Genomic DNA, 18,598 nt, shown 5'->3' on the forward strand with positions numbered 1-18,598 from the left:
CGTGAGCTCCCATTTTAGAGTTTGGTTCGTGAGATCTCCCAGGATTTCAAGAGTGACCTACGTTTCCAGAGTTCCGCTATTTTAGCACTTCAGGTAGCGGCAGAGGGTCGGACTCTTTGAAGATACTAACCTCTGTGCAATTCATGCGAAGAGGGTTACAAGTATGCCCAAAGATATCCAGCTTGCTCGTCGAATTAGGGGTGAGCGTGCTTATATGTGTATCTAAATGTTGCCGTAGCCAACACCAATGCTCAACACTAACGCTTGATTTTCTGGCAACCACTATCGACAGGAACATTGCGAAGAACACCCCCTTTTAGTCTAGTACCTCCAAAATCCTGCCCAATTGAGAGAGAAGAGAAGGATGTGGGTATAAAGGACATTTAATCTTTGATTCTACCTTTTTTAACACCACAGGGTATGTTTTTAATTACAAACTTTGTAAAGGGTCTGAGTGTAATACCTAAAACATATAGGGGAGGAGAGTGTAATTTCCTCATAAATAATTTATCGATTTCGATTTCAATTTCGGTTTGCAATTCACACCCTTACTTTTCGGATCGTGGAGCATACCCAATGTTCTGATTTCTGAACCCTTGAAAGGGAATGCCTATCCCCCATCCAAAACCTCTGACCCCACTTAATCAAAGGCTGGATTTGCTGAAGACGATGTGAGGACACAGCTTATTCTCTGCTCGACATATCTCTTGCGGCAGCACGGCTTCTTCACCAGTCTTTCCCTCTATCTCAGTCTTCCTCTCAGCGTTCAGCAAATCCACCCACGAGATGGGATTATCATTATGGAATTATGGGTTTTGAGGAACCAAAGAATATACAAAACACCGTTAATCCACCATGGCAGCGGTCGCTCTCCACTTCTCTCGTATTTCCTGCCATTTTCATTTATCTTCTCCGTTCACTATAGTCTCCCCTCTCTTGGTTCCACTTCGGAAGACGCCTGCAACATTGGGTTTTCGGAGAAAACCTCGCCAGAGCTTCGGCTTAGTCAGTTTGAGGCTTGCTCGGGGTTTCTCAGTTGTTGCTTCAAGCTCTCAAGGTACCTGAAGCGTCCGTTAAATTTATGTATTTTAGTCAATTTCGTCAAAGACCCATTACTTCAGACGCGAATATCATTGTTAACGGACAAAATTTTGAGGAAATAACAAGTGAATTGGGAAGTTAGCTACTGGGTTTTCTTGTTAGAATCAACGTGAAGCAGATTATTAACTGCGCTACCATTCGGTGTTGTGGATACTGGTTATCAGGCTTGGATTCTGGTTATTTGTTTTATTTGGATTGATTATCTATGTTTTGTAATGGTGTCTGTAATGCGTATGAATGGGAAGTTAAGTAAAATTTTGTCTTTTTTCCTTTGATACCAAGAAATTAGTCGCTTTCTCCTTATTCTGTAATCTATGTCAATATTCATCTTTTTTCTGATACGCTAGTATGTATATAAGATATGTTTTTTTTTTCCTCTGCTCTGTTTTGGCTAGTCTCCCTATGGCATTTAGCAATGTAAGATTTAATCCTAATGGAGGAACAATGTTAAACATGATATAATTTCTAAGTATTGTATTGATATACTTTTCCCCTTTTCTTTGTTCTAAAAGTTGAAAGATTAAAAAGAAAAATATGGTAAACTAGTAAATTTGGATCAATTCCTTTTGTAATAACATTGAAATTCTATACGAAGTTTAAACCCAAAATTGTACGGCTTGAGAGGCTGGCATCTCAGGAATTAAGCATGAATGAAGTGCTACTCACAAATGCCTTGATTCAATGCTTCCTGATGCTCACACACTACTAGCATAACAGACCTTTGATGTGCCTGAGGCCTTTATGTAACACCGCACCCTGATGCTCACACCCCACATACTTGTCGAAACACTAAGAAGCATTTACTTTTGTGCTGGTATATGTTTCTTTGGGATCTTTATAGTAGCTCTACATAGATCTTTATCGCTAGACCATTTTGTTTCACCTTTATAGAGGTTGGACCTTGGAGCAATGGTAAAGTTGCTACATTGTGACCAAGTGGTCACATGTTTGAGTCAGGGAACAGCCTCTCTGTGAGGGGGGGGGGTAAGGCTATGTTCATTAAGATCTTCCCCTGACCCCGCAGTGGCGGGAGCCTCATGCACTGGGTACACCCCCTTTTTTTTTGTTTTGGTTTCACCTTTCCTATTCTCTCTCAGTATTTCTTATAATAACGAATCCAAGGAAGGTGGTGATTTTTTTTTTTTTTTTTTTTTTTGCTTTTTTGTTTTTGATGGCAAATATAAACCAGTGCATTGATTAAAGCTCCTTTTGCTTAATCTTTTGTAGATTGGACATGTCATAATGGATCAATTGAAGAAAGATATGATGTCATTGTGGTTGGTGGAGGACATGCAGGTTGTGAAGCTGCTCTGGCATCTGCTCGTCTAGGAGCAAAAACTCTTCTTCTCACACTAAACATTGATCGGATTGCTTGGCAGGTTAAGATTTTGAGCCTAATTAATAGGCTTCTGTTTCTGTTGGTTGATTGATTTTTTCAGTTACAACTGAGTTTTACTAGTATGTCGCACATGCATTATTGACATAATGAACTGTGTTCCTCAATCTGTTTAGTTAGTGCATGCCAATTCCTTTGTTCTTAGATAATGGTGTCCTGAAACTTATAGGCGACCAAGGAGTAAATGGCTACAAGTTTGAAAGCATAACCTACCATGTGAGGAGAGAAAACTATCCTTTCTTCTTCAAAATTGTGAGGTAGGAAATCAGAGGATGCTATTTTTATTTCGGATGGTATACATACAAGATTAAACAAGTAATGGATGATTTTACCAGGTTAATATTGTGATCTTGCTTCCTCTATAACTTCCCCTGTTTGTGGAACTGCTGACACTACCCTTTTATTGATACCTCAGCACTTTCCTAATAACAAACACATAGGCTTGTTGGGGATGGGCTTGGACATCATAGATTCTTATTTTAGCTCTCATTTTGGATTTTATATTGTGGTCTTTGTTTTTCATCTTTCCTATAAGGCTATAACCGATAATAATCGTAAAATGCCTTTCTAGATAGTGGGTAATAAGTAGCTCAGAACGGTTATGAGTTTTTGACTTGACACCTGTATCAAAATTATAAGCAATTTTTTATAAAAGAGATAAGTGCTGTTGTTGGGTATCCAACATGGTTGAATGTTGAAAGAAAGTGTCCTTGTTATGTATATTCTAATCATGAAATTACTTCTTTATTTCCTCCTTTGAACTTTCTCTTTTTCTCTCTCTCTCCAAAAACGAGCAACATGAATCTATTTCTCTTTTCGAAAGGTTGTTCTATTTTCTAATCCATTCTTTAAAATTGCTTTGTATATTGACATGGAGGAAATGTTGTAATATGGTTGCTTTTGTGATGTACAACAGCCCTGCAATCCAGCAGTTGGTGGACCTGCAAAGTCACAGCTAGTTCATGAAGTAGATGCACTTGGTGGTGAAATTGGGAAAATTGCTGATAGGTAATGTTAACATCCTACAAAAACTTAATTTTTGCTTAAGGTTTGACATTGTGGTTGCTAACCTTAATTGGTTTGCTAGCATAATTGTCCACCGACTGCAAGTAATGTAGATAAGTCACTTAATGGGCTTATTTTATTGCAAATAAGCCTTGGGTTGGGTTATGTGTGTGTTGAGCCTTTGATCCCACGAGTTTTCCTTGTAATGGGCTACTTTAATGGGCCTAAAATATGGGTAGAAAGTAGAAAAACGGGATTTAATTCATTTGTTTAGTTAGAGTCCTGTTTTGAGTCTATTTCCTTTATTATTTCAGTTTGAGTCAGTTTAGGTTTTCCTATTAGTAAATGACTAGTTAGTTACTTACTCCATGTTGGAGTTCTAGTCCTACTCCATGTTGGAGATCTAGTCTAGTCCTATTTGGAGTCCAACTCCTATTATGTAAGGTCTAATCCTACTTGGAGTCTAACTCCTAGTTAGGTTATGACTGCTAATCTGCCCTCTTTATATAGAGGAGCTAATGTACTCTAATTAGACAAATTTGAAAAAGATGAATTGAGTTTGAATGTTTGAGAGCTTAAGGGCTGTGTGATTCTTCTTCCTCTCCCCCCTTTTCTTTATGTGATCTTTCTCTTCTCCTCTATTGTGAATTTGATCAAGGAGCTACTGTTAAGGGTTGTTTAGAAGGCACGATAGGATTACTTAATCCTCTTCTTGAAGCTATTCAAATCACCAAGTTGCTATACCTGTAGAAATCTTCAAATTCTCTCTCCTAGGTCTGAAAATCAAGAAGGTAAATATCTCATCAACCATCCATTAAAAATCTCAAATTTTTTGGTTTTTGTACCCTCCCTACGGCCTACCTACGCCCAAGAGTACAACTTAATTGGAGTCCTACAGACCTGGCCGCACCTCTCTCTCTCCAGCTCTATAGCAGGTCTTTCTCTCTCCTATCGGGTTGGGTTTTGGGCTGGTTTTACTCCTGTATTGGTATTGTATCATTGGGGGTTTATTTGAGGGTCTTATTTCTTTGTTTCCTAGTCCTATTTGTCTTGTTTGGGGTTATAAACTGTGGGGGTTAGTTTCTTGTAATCTACTCCTACATTAGCAAGTCCTGTGGTTCTTCCTTTGGTTTCCTAGCTTGACTTCTTATGATTTTCCAGGTGCCTAAGCACATCTCAAGGATTAATTTGTTATATGTTAACCTGAAGTGGGCCATTGTTTTCTTGCTATCTCCATATTGTTGCATCCATGTTTAAAATCTGTCTATGCATCTGCTTCTGTCTTGGTTGGAATCAAAACATGGATTCAATTCTGAAATTTGGTCAACGCTATACATGGTGCATGAAACCCAGGAAATATGCATTGAAATCTTGGAATCTGAAAATTCTGAAATTGCTCAGAATCAGAATGAATTCTTGCAATTCTTTGAAGTGCTTCCACATTCTAAGAATATCTTTGTGCCGATTTCTTTCTTTGGTGGGTGGTGGGGGTGGGTTGGGAGTGGGGAAGGCTTAAATCTCTCTTGATGAGGTGGAACCCCATTGAAGAGAAAAAAACTGAGACAGGCAATGCTATAGCTTCATGAATATTGTGTTTTCTAGTGGTGTTGTATTAGCCAAGACCAATATGAAAGAAAGGAAGCCAAAATATAATTATAGGAAAACGAAAACTAGTATTTGCACCCAGGTGGCCCCTCTTTTTTCTAAAAGATTTTCACAAGTTAGATCCAATAGAAAATGAGATTCCAAAAGATGCTATTTAAATAAAACATAAAAGATATTTTTCCTTTATATGTGAAATAAGGTGGATAGTTGATCATAACTTGTGAGCTGTTTACTTATTCTTTTAAGTTTTGATGGTTTCATATACTTCTAAATTTGTTCTATTGGCATTGAAAATCCTGTACATACACACACACACACACACACACACACGTGTGTGTGTGTGTCTTTATATATGTATATGGTAAATCTTGTTATTGTGTGTGTGTGTCTTTATATATGTATATGGTAAATCTTGTTATAACCTTACTTTTTTGCCCTTATAGTATAATACCATTTTTTTTTTTCAAATGAGGGTAAATCCCATCATTTCAATTAAAACTGCATTAAATAACTTTCAACTTTTTGAAAACGCATTTTTACCCCTACATTAAAAGGGCAATTAAAAGAAGGTTACAACTCTTAATTCACCACTTTGGTGAACAAGGTGTTCACACATACATCTATATATATATATATATATATATATAGATATGTCTGTATGTCTGCAATATAGGTATTGGAGGATGAAGTGTCACAGATCAGTACTGATCCAGATTGTTTTTGTCTGGTACCACTGTACCAGTACTGGTTGGGCAATCCAAACAATCCGAAACTGATCTTTAAATCCATTTTCCTGTCTTATGTATGTTTTTGTATTCATAAATTTTATTTTGGCTTTTCCCTGTACCAACGAGGGGGTGGATCTGGAAAATTGCATGATACGAAAGGAAAGGGAAAAAAATGTGAATTTCTTTTCATTGTGAGAAGAGAAAGTGTGACCCATTGAAAGAAGTACGTATTGACCATAACTAGAAATTGGTGGTGGAGACAAAGCTGGGAATTACTTAAAAGTTACAAGGTTTCTATTATATGTATGGCTTTCCCCCTTGATACTGGATATACAAATGTTATTCTCTTTGGTTCAGTCAAGATGGATCCATAATAATGACATCAGTTTTCATGATCTTTGACAGTTTCTCATAAAAGCTTTGGTGACTATAAGCATTTTTTTTTTCTTTTTAAATCTAGAAATCCTTGTTTTTGCAGATGGGATCACTTACTTTAGACGGTTCAATCGGTTTACATAACACAGTTATGGACATTGCCTTCATTTCCTTTGCAGAATTGATTGTCGAATGCTTTGGTTTGTTCTGTTCATCAGAGTTTTATTGTTGAATGCTTTGGATTTTTACTCCTTTTTCCATTAAACAAAAAATTTCAACACTCTTGCAACTGCATACTTCAGAATGACTCTCTCTCTCTCTCGTTTAGCATTTAGCATTTAGCATTTAGCATTTTGTCGGAATAGGTAATTTCTTAGTTAAAAGAAAGTAGGAGATGATGTTGATAGTAGTTCATTTTTTTTTTAATAATATTTATTCCATTTTACAAATTTTTATTTGTTAGGCATACTCCTAATGCTGGAGTCCTTGTTTTCCCCTTGCATTGCAGATGTTACTTACAAAAACGCGTTCTCAACCTCTCGAGGGGGCCTGCTGTTCAGGCGCTACGTGCACAAACTGATAAGAGGGAATATGCGATGGAAATGAAAAAAGTTGTAGAAAGGCAATTTTATATGCTTAACTGTTCTGTTCTTTCTATTATGTGTCCTTAATTGTTCTCTTCTTCGAGTTTTCTATGCGAAGCTACTCTTATATTGTGAATAAAAATATCCAAAGCTTTTAGTGCTTAATGATTATAGCAAGATCATGGTACCCGTGGGCTGAATTAGCTGAGATTACTGGCTAAAGGAACTACTTCAGACTTGGTGTGCACATTATAAAAGGTCTAAGGGTTGGAGTACATGGTCAAAAAATTCAATAAATTCCAGAATATGTATCAGCTTTCAATCCATTGGCACAAACATACATGAATACAGTCGTATGTTTACTCAGTATTTCATCAGATTCTGATCAATGTGTGGATTTTCATGCATTTTTATGGGAATGTTACATTTCCTTTTGTGATATTGCAAAGGTTATTTATTCTTAATTGACTCATGTCTATGTTTAAAAATAATATATATATATATATATATATTTATCCATTTCTATGAAGATCATAGCGAAAAAAGAATCAGTGTTTCTAAGATTTAAACTTTATATTTTATGCAGCCAAATCAAGATTGTAATGCATTTATTGGGTTTAGGATCTAAGTTATACGGGTGAAATTTCGAGTATGGGGGCTATGTCTTTAGATTAGCAGATCTTTTAGATCTCTTTCCTTTTTTACAATTCCCTAATCCTAAATTCCTAATATCCTAATCTTTTTCGTCACTACGTCTAGATCGTATATGCCGTATTTGTATATATTATCAAAATATATTATCTTGAACCACGTGACTCATTGCATTGGCATGTTGTCCACATCATCTTCTAGTTGTTTGTTAATATTCAATAGTTCCGACTATGTGAAATGTCAAAATAATGCTTTAAAAAGTATTAGAATTTTTTTATTATTTATTTATTTATTTATTTTTTAGTGTGGGCCATTGAAGAAACAAGTTGAAGAGCCCTGTACTTGTTGGGCCACTGCCCATTAAATTTAACATGTGGTCAATCTAGATATGACTGAAGCATCCTCCATATGGCAGAAGTAGTAACTGGTTCTAAGACCCTCTTTCCCCAAGTTCAGTTATTTCAGGAATCATCTAAAATGGTTTAAATGGATTTATGATGCATTTACTCAAAGTTTAATCGTTTATGCATCAAACATTGTTTTGACACAAGGGAGGTTTCAAGAAAGTCCATTTTACATTGTTTTAGTTCAAAACTGTATACTTTAGCTGTAACTAGTTTAAAGTTTCCATCTTATTATCTGATCTGCAAAATCCCTAAACTTGTAAGCAATTACAGTAAATGAAAAGTTAATCATCCGAAAATAAAATTTTTCCTGTGCTCATGGTTTTTCTTTCTGCCTCGCATTTCAACATAATGTGTTTGCCACAGTCTAATAATAGTTTCAGAGTGAAAAATAGCCTTCGTTAGCATCAACATACTGGCTTTTTTTTTTTGTGGGTACAAAATCAACATACTGGCTTGTTGGGATATTAGTTTGTTTTTTCATCAGGAGGGTTCAATGATTTATCTCTATTGTTTTTAATCTGTACTTGATCTAACAACAGTGGATATGATATATGATTTGTCTGTGATCCATTAGATTCACATGCCTCTCCACTATAATTTTGTCTCTATTTTCAGACCTTCTCTCCTACTAATGTTATGGTTGTCTTCCATATTCTAACTAATGTTGTTTACCTATTGTTTCAGCACTCCAAATCTTTCTATTAGAGAGGGTATGGTAACTAATATTATATTAGGCAAGAATGACAATGTGGAAGGTGTTCGGACATTCTTTGGAATGGATTTCTATGCGCCTTCTGTTATTCTCACGACTGGAACTTTTATGAGTGGTAAAATTTGGGTTGGAAGAGAGTCTATGCCTGCAGGGCGAGCCGGTGAATCAGCATCTCACGGGATTACTGAGAATTTACAACTGCTAGGGTTTGAAATTGATCGGTTGAAAACTGGAACTCCTGCACGTGTTGACTATCGTACTGTAGATTTCTCAGGATTGGAACCCCAACATGGAGATGAAGAGGTTCTTTTATCTATACTTAATGTAAATTTGCAGTTGATCTTAATAATTTTGGTTAATCCCCGGTCATGATGGAACATGCACAGGTGTGGATTCTTCCCAAAACACCTAACTGTTGCCAGATAAGCTTCCATTTTGTTTGAGGTATTAGTCACACTTTAGCATGTGACTGCCTCACTGGAAACTCAAGGTCATGATATAGTAAACCATTGAAAGAAATATATACTGTGGTTGACAGACCATTCAAGACCAATCTAAGACATATTTTCCCTTTTCTGTTTTTGATTATTAATATATAACATTATATTGTTACATTCTGAAAGGCAAATGCTCTTCAACAGGTTAATTGGTTTAGCTTTGATCCTGACTTTCACATAGAAAGGGAGCAGATGTGCTGCTATTTGACACGTACCACGAAAGACACACACCGTCTTATTAAAGAGAACTTGCATGAAACCCCAACTTATGGAGGATGGGTTGAAGCTAAAGGGCCTAGATATTGCCCTTCTATTGAAGACAAGGTACACTTGATTGTTTATGTTCTCTTGGTTCTAGTATTTTCTCATTATCAATACTTTAAATAATATACTTTCAATACCCAACACCAAGCGAGTGCAGAGCAGGAAAAATATGTTTTTCCAGTCCTTGGAGTATGAATGAAGTTCTGTTGTTTTACAATTGCTATGGACAACATTGGCCAGGTTATGTGAGTTCTCACTCTGCCCTACCGTAATGGATATTTTTTTTTTATGAATAAAAAATTCATTACCAAAGGAAGAGACAAAAGGGGGTTGGGGGGGGGGGGAACAAGCAATACAACCCACCCTGCCTTTACGGAGGGAGGGACACAAGGGCCTCTAAAGGAGAAGGGGCAAGACCCAAAAAACAACAAACAGACTAACATAGGGAGATGGCCCAACAGGAGGGGGCCAAAGCTAACAGAGAACTAACAGCAGGTAAGAAAGAGACCCAAATCTGGACAAAGCAGACCATCTTGAGAGATTGCGCTTGAACCAGAAAAAGAAGTTAGCGACAATAAATGCAGGCTAGCCCACCAAAGCACAGCACGACGACCCAGCAAAAAACCGAGACCAAGAATAATCATTCTCAAAGAAAGTTCAAAGTCCTCTTTCACCAAGGCAGTGGAAGAGAGCATGAAGATCCCTGGAGAACAATGGATTCTTTGTTTGGGTCTAGAAAGGGTTAGCATTGAATTAGGTAAACCTGTGGCAGATTCTGGTTGCAGTAAATTGTGACCATTTATTACTTCTTTTTTATTGTTCATATTGCTCTCTTTGGCAGATTCAGGTTAGAAAAAATTGTCATTATCACTGGTTTTGATTGTTTATTTGCTCATCTTTTTTTTTTCCCCCCTCATTGAATTCTTTCTTGTCATCCCTTGATCTACAGGCTAGTCTGAACTCAGAACGGACCTAACCTGTTGCTATCCTTGCTACTTAATTTGTTAATTAGAGATATTACTTGTGTACTTTCTCTTGATGTTTCAAGGTCATATCTTACAAGCTTCATGAAGCCTTTCGTTGAAATCTTGCTGTGTTTGGTAGAAACGTCTTGGGCTTTTCTGTTCCTTGATTTGTATATTATTTATTTGGACATGTATTCAAGAAGGATATTGACCAACTTAGTGGGCCAAGAAATTTGTCCACTTGGTTTTGTATGTTCATCACGATCAAATCATCATCTAGAGCTCTATTTTGACAATTTGACCATTTAGGTTTGGCCACATGATATAGGACTATCAATTAAAAGTACAAGAAAGGAAGGGAGTAGATTCAAATGGTTAGAATCGTGAAAAGTGTTCAAATGAGTGCTAATTAGATTTATTTCATGAATGTCTGAAGAACTGCCCAAGAACTTGTATCTGAATGTTTCAGCTCGTCAAGAACCCCTGTGCATATCCATAGATTCTCTGTACTTTTAAATTATTTTTATCTTATTTTGTAAATGTTAAAGAAGTTGTTAGCTATAACAATGCTCTAGTGTCAGAGTGAAATCACATCTTTGTGCATTTAATGTATCTGGAAAATAAGGATATCTTGTGATGGAAATATGTCCATAGTTAGCATGTTACTACTCTAATTTCTTTTGAGGGTATCACTCAAAAAATATGTATTAGCTACTTGAAAAAATGAGTATATGTATCCTGAAACAGCTGACTATTTGTTTGCAGATAGTAAGGTTTCAAGATAAAGATTCTCATCAAATTTTCCTTGAACCTGAAGGCCGAAATGTGCCTGAACTTTATGTGCAGGTGTGGTTTTGAATTTTATTTTCCATAGAGAATGTTTTCTTAGTGCATTTTAAAGTGAAAGAAAATGTGGCTGTCTTTTTTTTTTCAGATTGCTTACTGTTTGCTGACTTTTTATCCATGTTAACACCATAAACCTTTAAATTGTTGTATTTTTTGGGGTCATTAAATTTTGTATCTAGTTTAACCTGCCCCATTGTCATCCCCACCTGTAAGGTTTATGGGACATTTCTGTCCTTAAAGATTTTCAAGTGTACATAGAAATGTACAAGAACTAGAAAAAATAAAATGGTCAAAAGTCCAAATAAGTGATGAAACTTGTGCCAAACTTCATTGGGTCCAACTCTAATTTCCTAGCAAAGGAGAGCTAAATCCGGAATAAAAGAAAAATGCCTGTGAATATCCTTAGTTTAGCTTTCAATTCTCTTGTTCCTACCTTTTCACAAACAAGGAAACCATGGAACTTAATATTTCTGTAAGAATTTAAAATGTAAATGAAAATTTTAATGGAATTTACATGATTGAATGGAACAGCCACTTCAGTCTAAGGTGGCTTAAAAAAAGTGCTTCTCTAAGTGGCTTTCTAAAGTTATATACAGTACAGACTCAGCCATTCATTCTCTTATATACATGTACCTTGCTCAGACTAAGGCTCATCACAACTGCTTGGGGTTGCTAAAGCAATCCTGTTGTATCATCCAATCTATTAGGCCGCATTGTCTATCACTTCACTACTTATGTGCTTATGTCTTTGCTTAATATTTTCCCGTGTCATTTTAGGCCTTCCCTTTGCCTTTTAACACAACCAACTTTCACCATATCCTCATTCTGTGGCCTTTTATGAAGATATACAAGGATGGTATAGATGCTATCCTTTTGGGGTGGCCGAGGTGGGGACCTCTTTTGGCATTTTCAAATACATGTTCTGCTTATCTGTGCTTTTTTGTATCTTTTGTAAAGCATTCTGTATATTTTGTGCAGGCTGACATTTTATCTATGTCAATGGAACTTTTCTTTTCATTGCTGATCCAAGCATTCCTGGCATACACAAATGCCTCAATTTCCCTCTTCTTCAGAGAGAGAGAGAAGGGGGAAAAAAAACCCACTAACAAAGCACCACATACTCAGCAAACAAAGAGAGCAAGAACATTCAACCCTGGAACAAATTTTATTACTCGCCTTTGCTCTTCTGAGATTCTGCTCAAATGACAAGGAAATAATGTCTTGTTCCCTTCTAACAACTTAATGAGACACTCCAACTAACCTCAGTTGAAACCAATTGCAGCCCTTCACAAAGCTTATTCTAAACCCGATAATGAAAAATAAGTAAACCTATCAAGGCATGATAATCCTTTTTAATCACTTCCTAATTGCAGGACTCTCTTGTAATTTTGGGAATCTACCAAAAAATTAATGTTGGGAATCTAATCTATGGAGAATTCTGTTCAATACCCGGAGAGGTGCCAAAAGAGTTGTAACCTAATTTCTGTGACCCCACCCAATTCTAATGAGATGGAATCTTATTGATAGACATTGTTGTTGCCCTTACTTAATAGTTTGAGATTTTATGATAAGCGGTTGTAATATGGTAGTAGAGTTGGGAGGTTTCAGTGTCCGATCCTTGGGAAGTACAACGGGGTACCCCAACACATTCTTCCCTCATTTCTGTGTGTATAGGCCTGCTGTTCGGGGGTTGTATATATACATTGTTGTTGCCCTTAACGGTTTGAGCTTTTGGGATAAGCAGATTTAACAAATCTTGCATGGGTAAAAAGGTAAAGTGACTCGTATTGCAATAGCATCTGAAACTTCAAAAGAGAAGTCGCTTTCAAATGGTATGGGGGCAAAATATTGAGTACTTATAAAGTTTTGCATGTTAATCATTCTCTCTCATGTGAGAGGGGAAAAATACCTTGTCTCCTCCAAAACTTTTTTCAGTCCCCTTCTCTCAGAACTGTTATAACCTCTGTCCTTTTTCCGCTCTTGATACTGTCATTTGCTCGAGTCCTTCACTATGCTGCTATTTAGCAATGCAGCAGCGAATAAAATTTTGGGCATGAAGGTTGTGGAGGGTTAGTTTATTAAGAGCAATGGAAAACCGGTGGCTCACTTTCCTCATGTTCTACTCTTTAGTAGTAGATCCCCATCTGTTAGGTTCTTCATCAGATGAACTGCATCTGTGCCGGGGATGAGACCAACGTATGGGATCTGGCTGTTGCATGCAGATCTATCAATGTTGTCACTCTCCAGTTCACTGAACATATAATTAGGAAGGCTTTATCTCACTGCTCAAGCTTAAAATCCCACATTGAGTTCCCGAGAACTTTGACTTTGATTTTCAAACTTAATCTTCAGAGCCCGAAATCTCCTCTCAGTTGAAAGAAGGGGGAGCTTAGTTCTGAACTTGGAGATTCATAACAGGTTGATGACAAAAATCTCACTGGTGCTGAGAAGGAATTTACATTTCTGACCTTGTTGCTGCACAAAACAGCGTTCAGGCAGGTTTTACATAATAAGAGAAAATACATTTCTTGCCCATTCATCCATAATGCATCAACGAATGAAATAGGTGTACAAAAAAGTCAGGTTACAAATCAGATGACACCCCCAGAGGTGTTGTTCGAACAAACCCTTATCTATATCACGTAATATGCTTTAAGGTCTTTGAAGCCCCCATAAATTTATCAACAATAGTGGAGATGCATCATTGTTTCAGGCTATTTTCATGGGTGGATATTTTTCAAGGCTCTTTTTTGTCATTTTCCTGTCTCTCTTTGAACTTTCTGAAGTCTTTTTGCCTTTTCCCTATTCCTCTTGTTATACAATATAATCATGAATTGATATTTGAATTTTGAACCCATAGAGAAGATAGCATTTCAGGAGTGTCTCTACACCACAGCATTTAAACTCAGTGAGAACTGACTCTAGTAGAGCCCCAGGAAATGTTTTCCTAATGTGGAGGTGGATCTTATATCTTTGGTTCCTTATTAGGCTTGTATTACAGTTGGATTACATTCTTATTTCAACTCATGTATTCTGATTGGACATGGTCAAATTCCAAAATTGAGCTGTTCTGTCATCATATATCATGCAATTTACCTAGTATGACATTTTGACTTAAATGATATTATTTTACTTCCTGAATAGGGCTTCTCAACAGGTTTACCTGAAAGGCTGCAGTTACCACTCTTGAGAACGTTACCTGGACTTGAGAATTGTTCAATGCTTAGACCTGCTTATGCTGTTGAGTATGATTTCTTGCCCGCTCATCAGTGCTCCAGATCCCTAATGACCAAGAAAATTGAAGGACTTTTTTTCTCTGGTCAGATAAATGGAACAACTGGTTATGAAGAAGCTGCTGCTCAGGTCCTTTATTTTTATTCTACACGTTATGATCTTTGGCTATATCTTTTTTGTTTTTTTGGTAGCACTATGACGTACTTTGTCTGTCTAAGTCGTTTTGACACGCGAATGCAAAGTAATCCCAATAACTCTTAGCTGGCCCTAGAAACCCATTGATGCTAGCTATTTTGCCTTCCCATCTGTCCAGCACACGGCTATGTCAGTTTTAATATTTCTTTTAAACAGGGTATTATTGCTGGAGTTAATGCAGCCAGACATTCAGATGGAAAGCCTGTCATTGTTCTTGAGAGGGAAAGCAGTTACATCGGAACATTAGTTGATGATCTAGTTACAAAAGATCTTCGGGAGCCTTACCGCATGTTAACAAGGTATTGTGAAATAGTATTAAATTATCGGTATCGGTTGCAGTATCAGTCGGCTAAATTTAATATACGTATCGGAGATACGCACATAATGGACAGGAAACATATTTTTATAGACTTTTTGCATTAAAAAAAAAAAAGTATCATGCATAAACATTAAAATGGAGAACACCATACTGCGAGAAGTGTATTCAATTGAAATTGTTCAAAAGGATGAGCTTTCTTATATGGAATAATGGTCTATTGTCAATTTTTTAAGAAATTTTAAAATTTATGAACAAATTGATGCAATAATTCATGTTTGGTGCAATGTTTTAGTTTGTTTTGCCTAAATCTACTCAAACATAGCAAAAAAAGAAGTAAAGCAAACTTAATTGTTTGATCTTACCGTCTAGCTTCTTATAAAAAATACTACTAGAACATTGCAAAAGGGATGGCATTAACTTGAGCAATCATGACATGAGATAAAAGTTCAATTTTGTTGAAATTTCAACACACTAGGCTTGTCGCAAGGACAAACAATATTAAATGGAAATGATGACGCTAATTGTCGTGATGACTTTTATAGAAATTTAGAATTAAATGGAATGGAGAAATCAAACGGAAGACACTTATCTGGCTGTAAGGACTCTGCAGATGTAAACTGGAGGAGATGATCAACATGAGGATGCTATAATTCATGACAAGGAGGATATGAAAGAATGGTGAATCAAGATTGTGAAATTTGTTGGGTAAAAGCGCAGTTGTGCTTCAAATTTTGGAAACTTAAGTATTGTCAGCGAGAAGAACAAGCTCTGTTTAGAAAGTGAAATGGGTTCTATATATACATATCAGTGAGTATCGATGAGTATTGGTTCGATACAAACTGATACACATAATTCAGTTGTTCGGTTCTCAACTGTATGTATCAAAAGTATCGGATAGTATCGGAGCGTATCGTATGACATGCTTCAATACATATAAAATTTTTAAAATACATGTATCATATCGGTGGGTATCGTATTGGTGCCTATTGATACGTATCAGTCGATGTGCACCAATACTTTAAACCATGATTGTGGGTTGTCCCCTTATCGCATCAATGAATACTTTTTGATAATTATTGGGATTGATGATGCTAATGTTATTGGTTGACAAAGTATGTCATGAAACAATAATATTGTGGCCATGTTCATGGTTATAAAATGATTATTGTTGGAAATGTTGTGAAATAAGTCTTTCCTGTCCTCCTACTTGCATTGGTGTTTGTATCTCCTTATTGAAAGTTTTCCTTGATTGTCTTCTGCCATATACTGAGCCCTAATGTGGTTGAACTGAGTAAATTTGAATGCTTTTTTCCTATGATAATTATGTGTGGTAAAAGTGTGGCACAAACTGGCATGGTTTTTAGGATCATTATCAAATTGGTCAGGTTGCTGGAGCTGCATGAACACCTGGTGACCGATTCATTCGAACATAAAAAGTGGATCAACCAACTGTAAGATGGATTGTTCTGCTATCCAATCCAGCCCTCCATGTTGGTGGGGGAGGGGAACTAATAAAACACTGTACTCCATCTTGCTTCAAAGCCTCAATGGCATAAACAGAACACACAGCATTTTTTTTTGGGGGTGGCGGGTTGGGTTGGGTTGGGGTGGAAGGGAGAGAACTAAGAATAGGAAGGTGATTTTTGAGCATTAACCATTTTATCACTTTTTGTTGTTTTCACTTATTTTTTCTTAAGAATGTGTCATTATCTTCTCTGACAACTCTTTTGTCTTCTGTGTAGTCGCTCAGAATACAGATTACTTCTTCGTGCTGATAATGCTGATAGCCGACTCACACCGCTAGGACGAGAGATAGGTTTGATTGATGATAGGCGGTGGAAACTTTACGAGGACAAGCAGACCCAAATTTTGGAGGAGAAAAAGCGATTGAAGGCTGTGAGGATTTCAGGTTGTTAGCATCTGTGTTAAATCTTAAAACTGTGCACTAGTATGGTTTCTCCATTGCAACCTACTGGTCACGGGTTCAAGTCGGGAAACAGCCTCTCTGCAAAGCAGGGGTAAGGTTGCGTACATTATGGCCCTCCCCATAGTTATCAATTCGGCCGAATAATTCGCGAATTATTCGGCCGAACCGAATTTTTCCGAATTTTATCAAAAATTCGGACCGAATCCGAATTAAAAATAAAATTCTTTAAAATTCGCGAATTTTTCCAAAATGAATATAAATCGCGAATAATTCGGACCGAATCCGAATTAAACCGAATTATTCGGTCCATTTAAACATTATTTTAAAAATAAAACCAAAAATAAAAAATAAAAAAATAAAAAAACAAAATTTAAAAAAAAAAAAAACCCCAATAAGATTTTTTGACCGCTTTTTTGACCGAATCCTTAAATTAATTGTCCGAATTATTCCGAATAATTCTCCGTCCGAATAATTCCCGAATCCGAATTTGCTAACTATGGCCCTCCCCAGAGCTCCACAGTGGTGGGAGCCTCGTGCAGAGGGTACACCTCTTTTTAAGTCTTAAAACTGCTAATCTGAGAGTTGTGCTACATACCAAAAAGGAAGGGGCACCAAAAAAAAAGGGGGAGAAACTGACTGGTGTGCCTTGTGGATATAAGGACAGTTATTGACTTCAGAGATTTATATATTTGCATTTCCTGAAACCCCTTAGTTGCTGACCCTTGTGTATCTAGCAGGGGGTGATTTGGCGGCCGATGTTAGTCTGTTGTCTGGTCAACCAGTGAAAGACTCATCAACTCTAGAGAGTCTTTTAAAGAAACCACACATACAATATAAAGTTCTTGATAAACATGGTTTTGGAAATGATCTGATGTCTCGAGCAGAAAAAGAATGTGTAGAAATTGATATCAAGTATGAGGGCTTCATTATGCGGCAACAGCTGCAACTCCAAAAGGTAGGGTGCTAATCTGATGATGAATTCATTCTATTGTGGGTTATGCCCTTTCATCCCCCCCCCCTCTCTTTGCGATGTTCATTAGTTGATCTACAATTGCAGAACCTGTTATCTTATGGCGTCTAGTAGAACATGTTATAATTGGATAGATGTAACTATCAGTTTTGGTAATTCTCTACTTATAGATGGCTCATCAACAACATAAGCCACTCGCAGAGGATCTGGATTACTATGCAATGACGACTTTGTCTTTGGAAGCACGTGAAAAGCTTTCCAAGGTATGTAGCAATGGAAAATTCAATTATCCCGTTAAGTGATGAAAAAGTTGTAATTTATGATGTCTTCCGAACATCTGTTAATAGAAATGGATCATAAATTACCATTCCATTGTGAAGGGAATTTAGTCACCGTGTTAGTATATATAAAAAGTTGGGGGTATCGTTGTTGGGCACCCAAAGGCACCATTATTTGGATCCACTTTTTAAGTTTCTGTATGCTTTCAGAAAATCTGGATGGATGTGTGTAGAGACTCAGTTTTTATGTCAACACAGATGTCATTATGTAATTAGTTATATGACTGCCCTGAAAAGTACATTGAGAAAGGGAATACCTGAGCAGTGTCTTGGTGATGTTGAATTGGCATGCCCGACCTGGTTCTTGATGCATGTTCTACTCTAAATCTTGCTTCTATTGTGAGGCATTAAAAATGCCCATCTATGACAGTCATGATCATATATTGCATATGGTTGGATTTATGTTTAAGTAGGCATATATTTGAGGGATAATAACCTTGATCTCTGAGATGACATAGCTTAATATATATATATATATA

At 36.7% G+C, this 18,598-nt stretch overlaps 1 protein-coding gene across 2 annotated transcripts in view; it reads left to right on the forward strand.

Moving 5' to 3' along the window:
• The first annotated feature begins 652 nt into the window (after positions 1-652).
• The window catches only part of LOC122071715 (tRNA uridine 5-carboxymethylaminomethyl modification enzyme MnmG), an 18,916-nt gene continuing 970 nt past the window's right edge, over positions 653-18,598 (forward strand). The window contains exons 1-12 of one of the 2 annotated variants that reach the window (XM_042636102.1): positions 653-1,057; positions 2,329-2,480; positions 3,414-3,505; positions 6,719-6,832; positions 8,537-8,867; positions 9,206-9,385; positions 11,056-11,136; positions 14,281-14,499; positions 14,722-14,864; positions 16,627-16,793; positions 17,546-17,766; positions 17,952-18,044. In XM_042636102.1, coding sequence (XP_042492036.1) covers positions 856-1,057; positions 2,329-2,480; positions 3,414-3,505; positions 6,719-6,832; positions 8,537-8,867; positions 9,206-9,385; positions 11,056-11,136; positions 14,281-14,499; positions 14,722-14,864; positions 16,627-16,793; positions 17,546-17,766; positions 17,952-18,044 — 1,995 coding nt within the window. In that variant the 5' untranslated portion in view covers positions 653-855. The remainder of the gene's footprint in view (positions 1,058-2,328; positions 2,481-3,413; positions 3,506-6,718; positions 6,833-8,536; positions 8,868-9,205; positions 9,386-11,055; positions 11,137-14,280; positions 14,500-14,721; positions 14,865-16,626; positions 16,794-17,545; positions 17,767-17,951; positions 18,045-18,598) is intronic. The other variant, XM_042636111.1, reaches the window with a different exon arrangement.

This window comes from Macadamia integrifolia, chromosome 2 (genome assembly GCF_013358625.1).
Source record: "Macadamia integrifolia cultivar HAES 741 chromosome 2, SCU_Mint_v3, whole genome shotgun sequence".
In the NCBI taxonomy this organism is placed as follows: domain Eukaryota; kingdom Viridiplantae; phylum Streptophyta; class Magnoliopsida; order Proteales; family Proteaceae; genus Macadamia; species Macadamia integrifolia.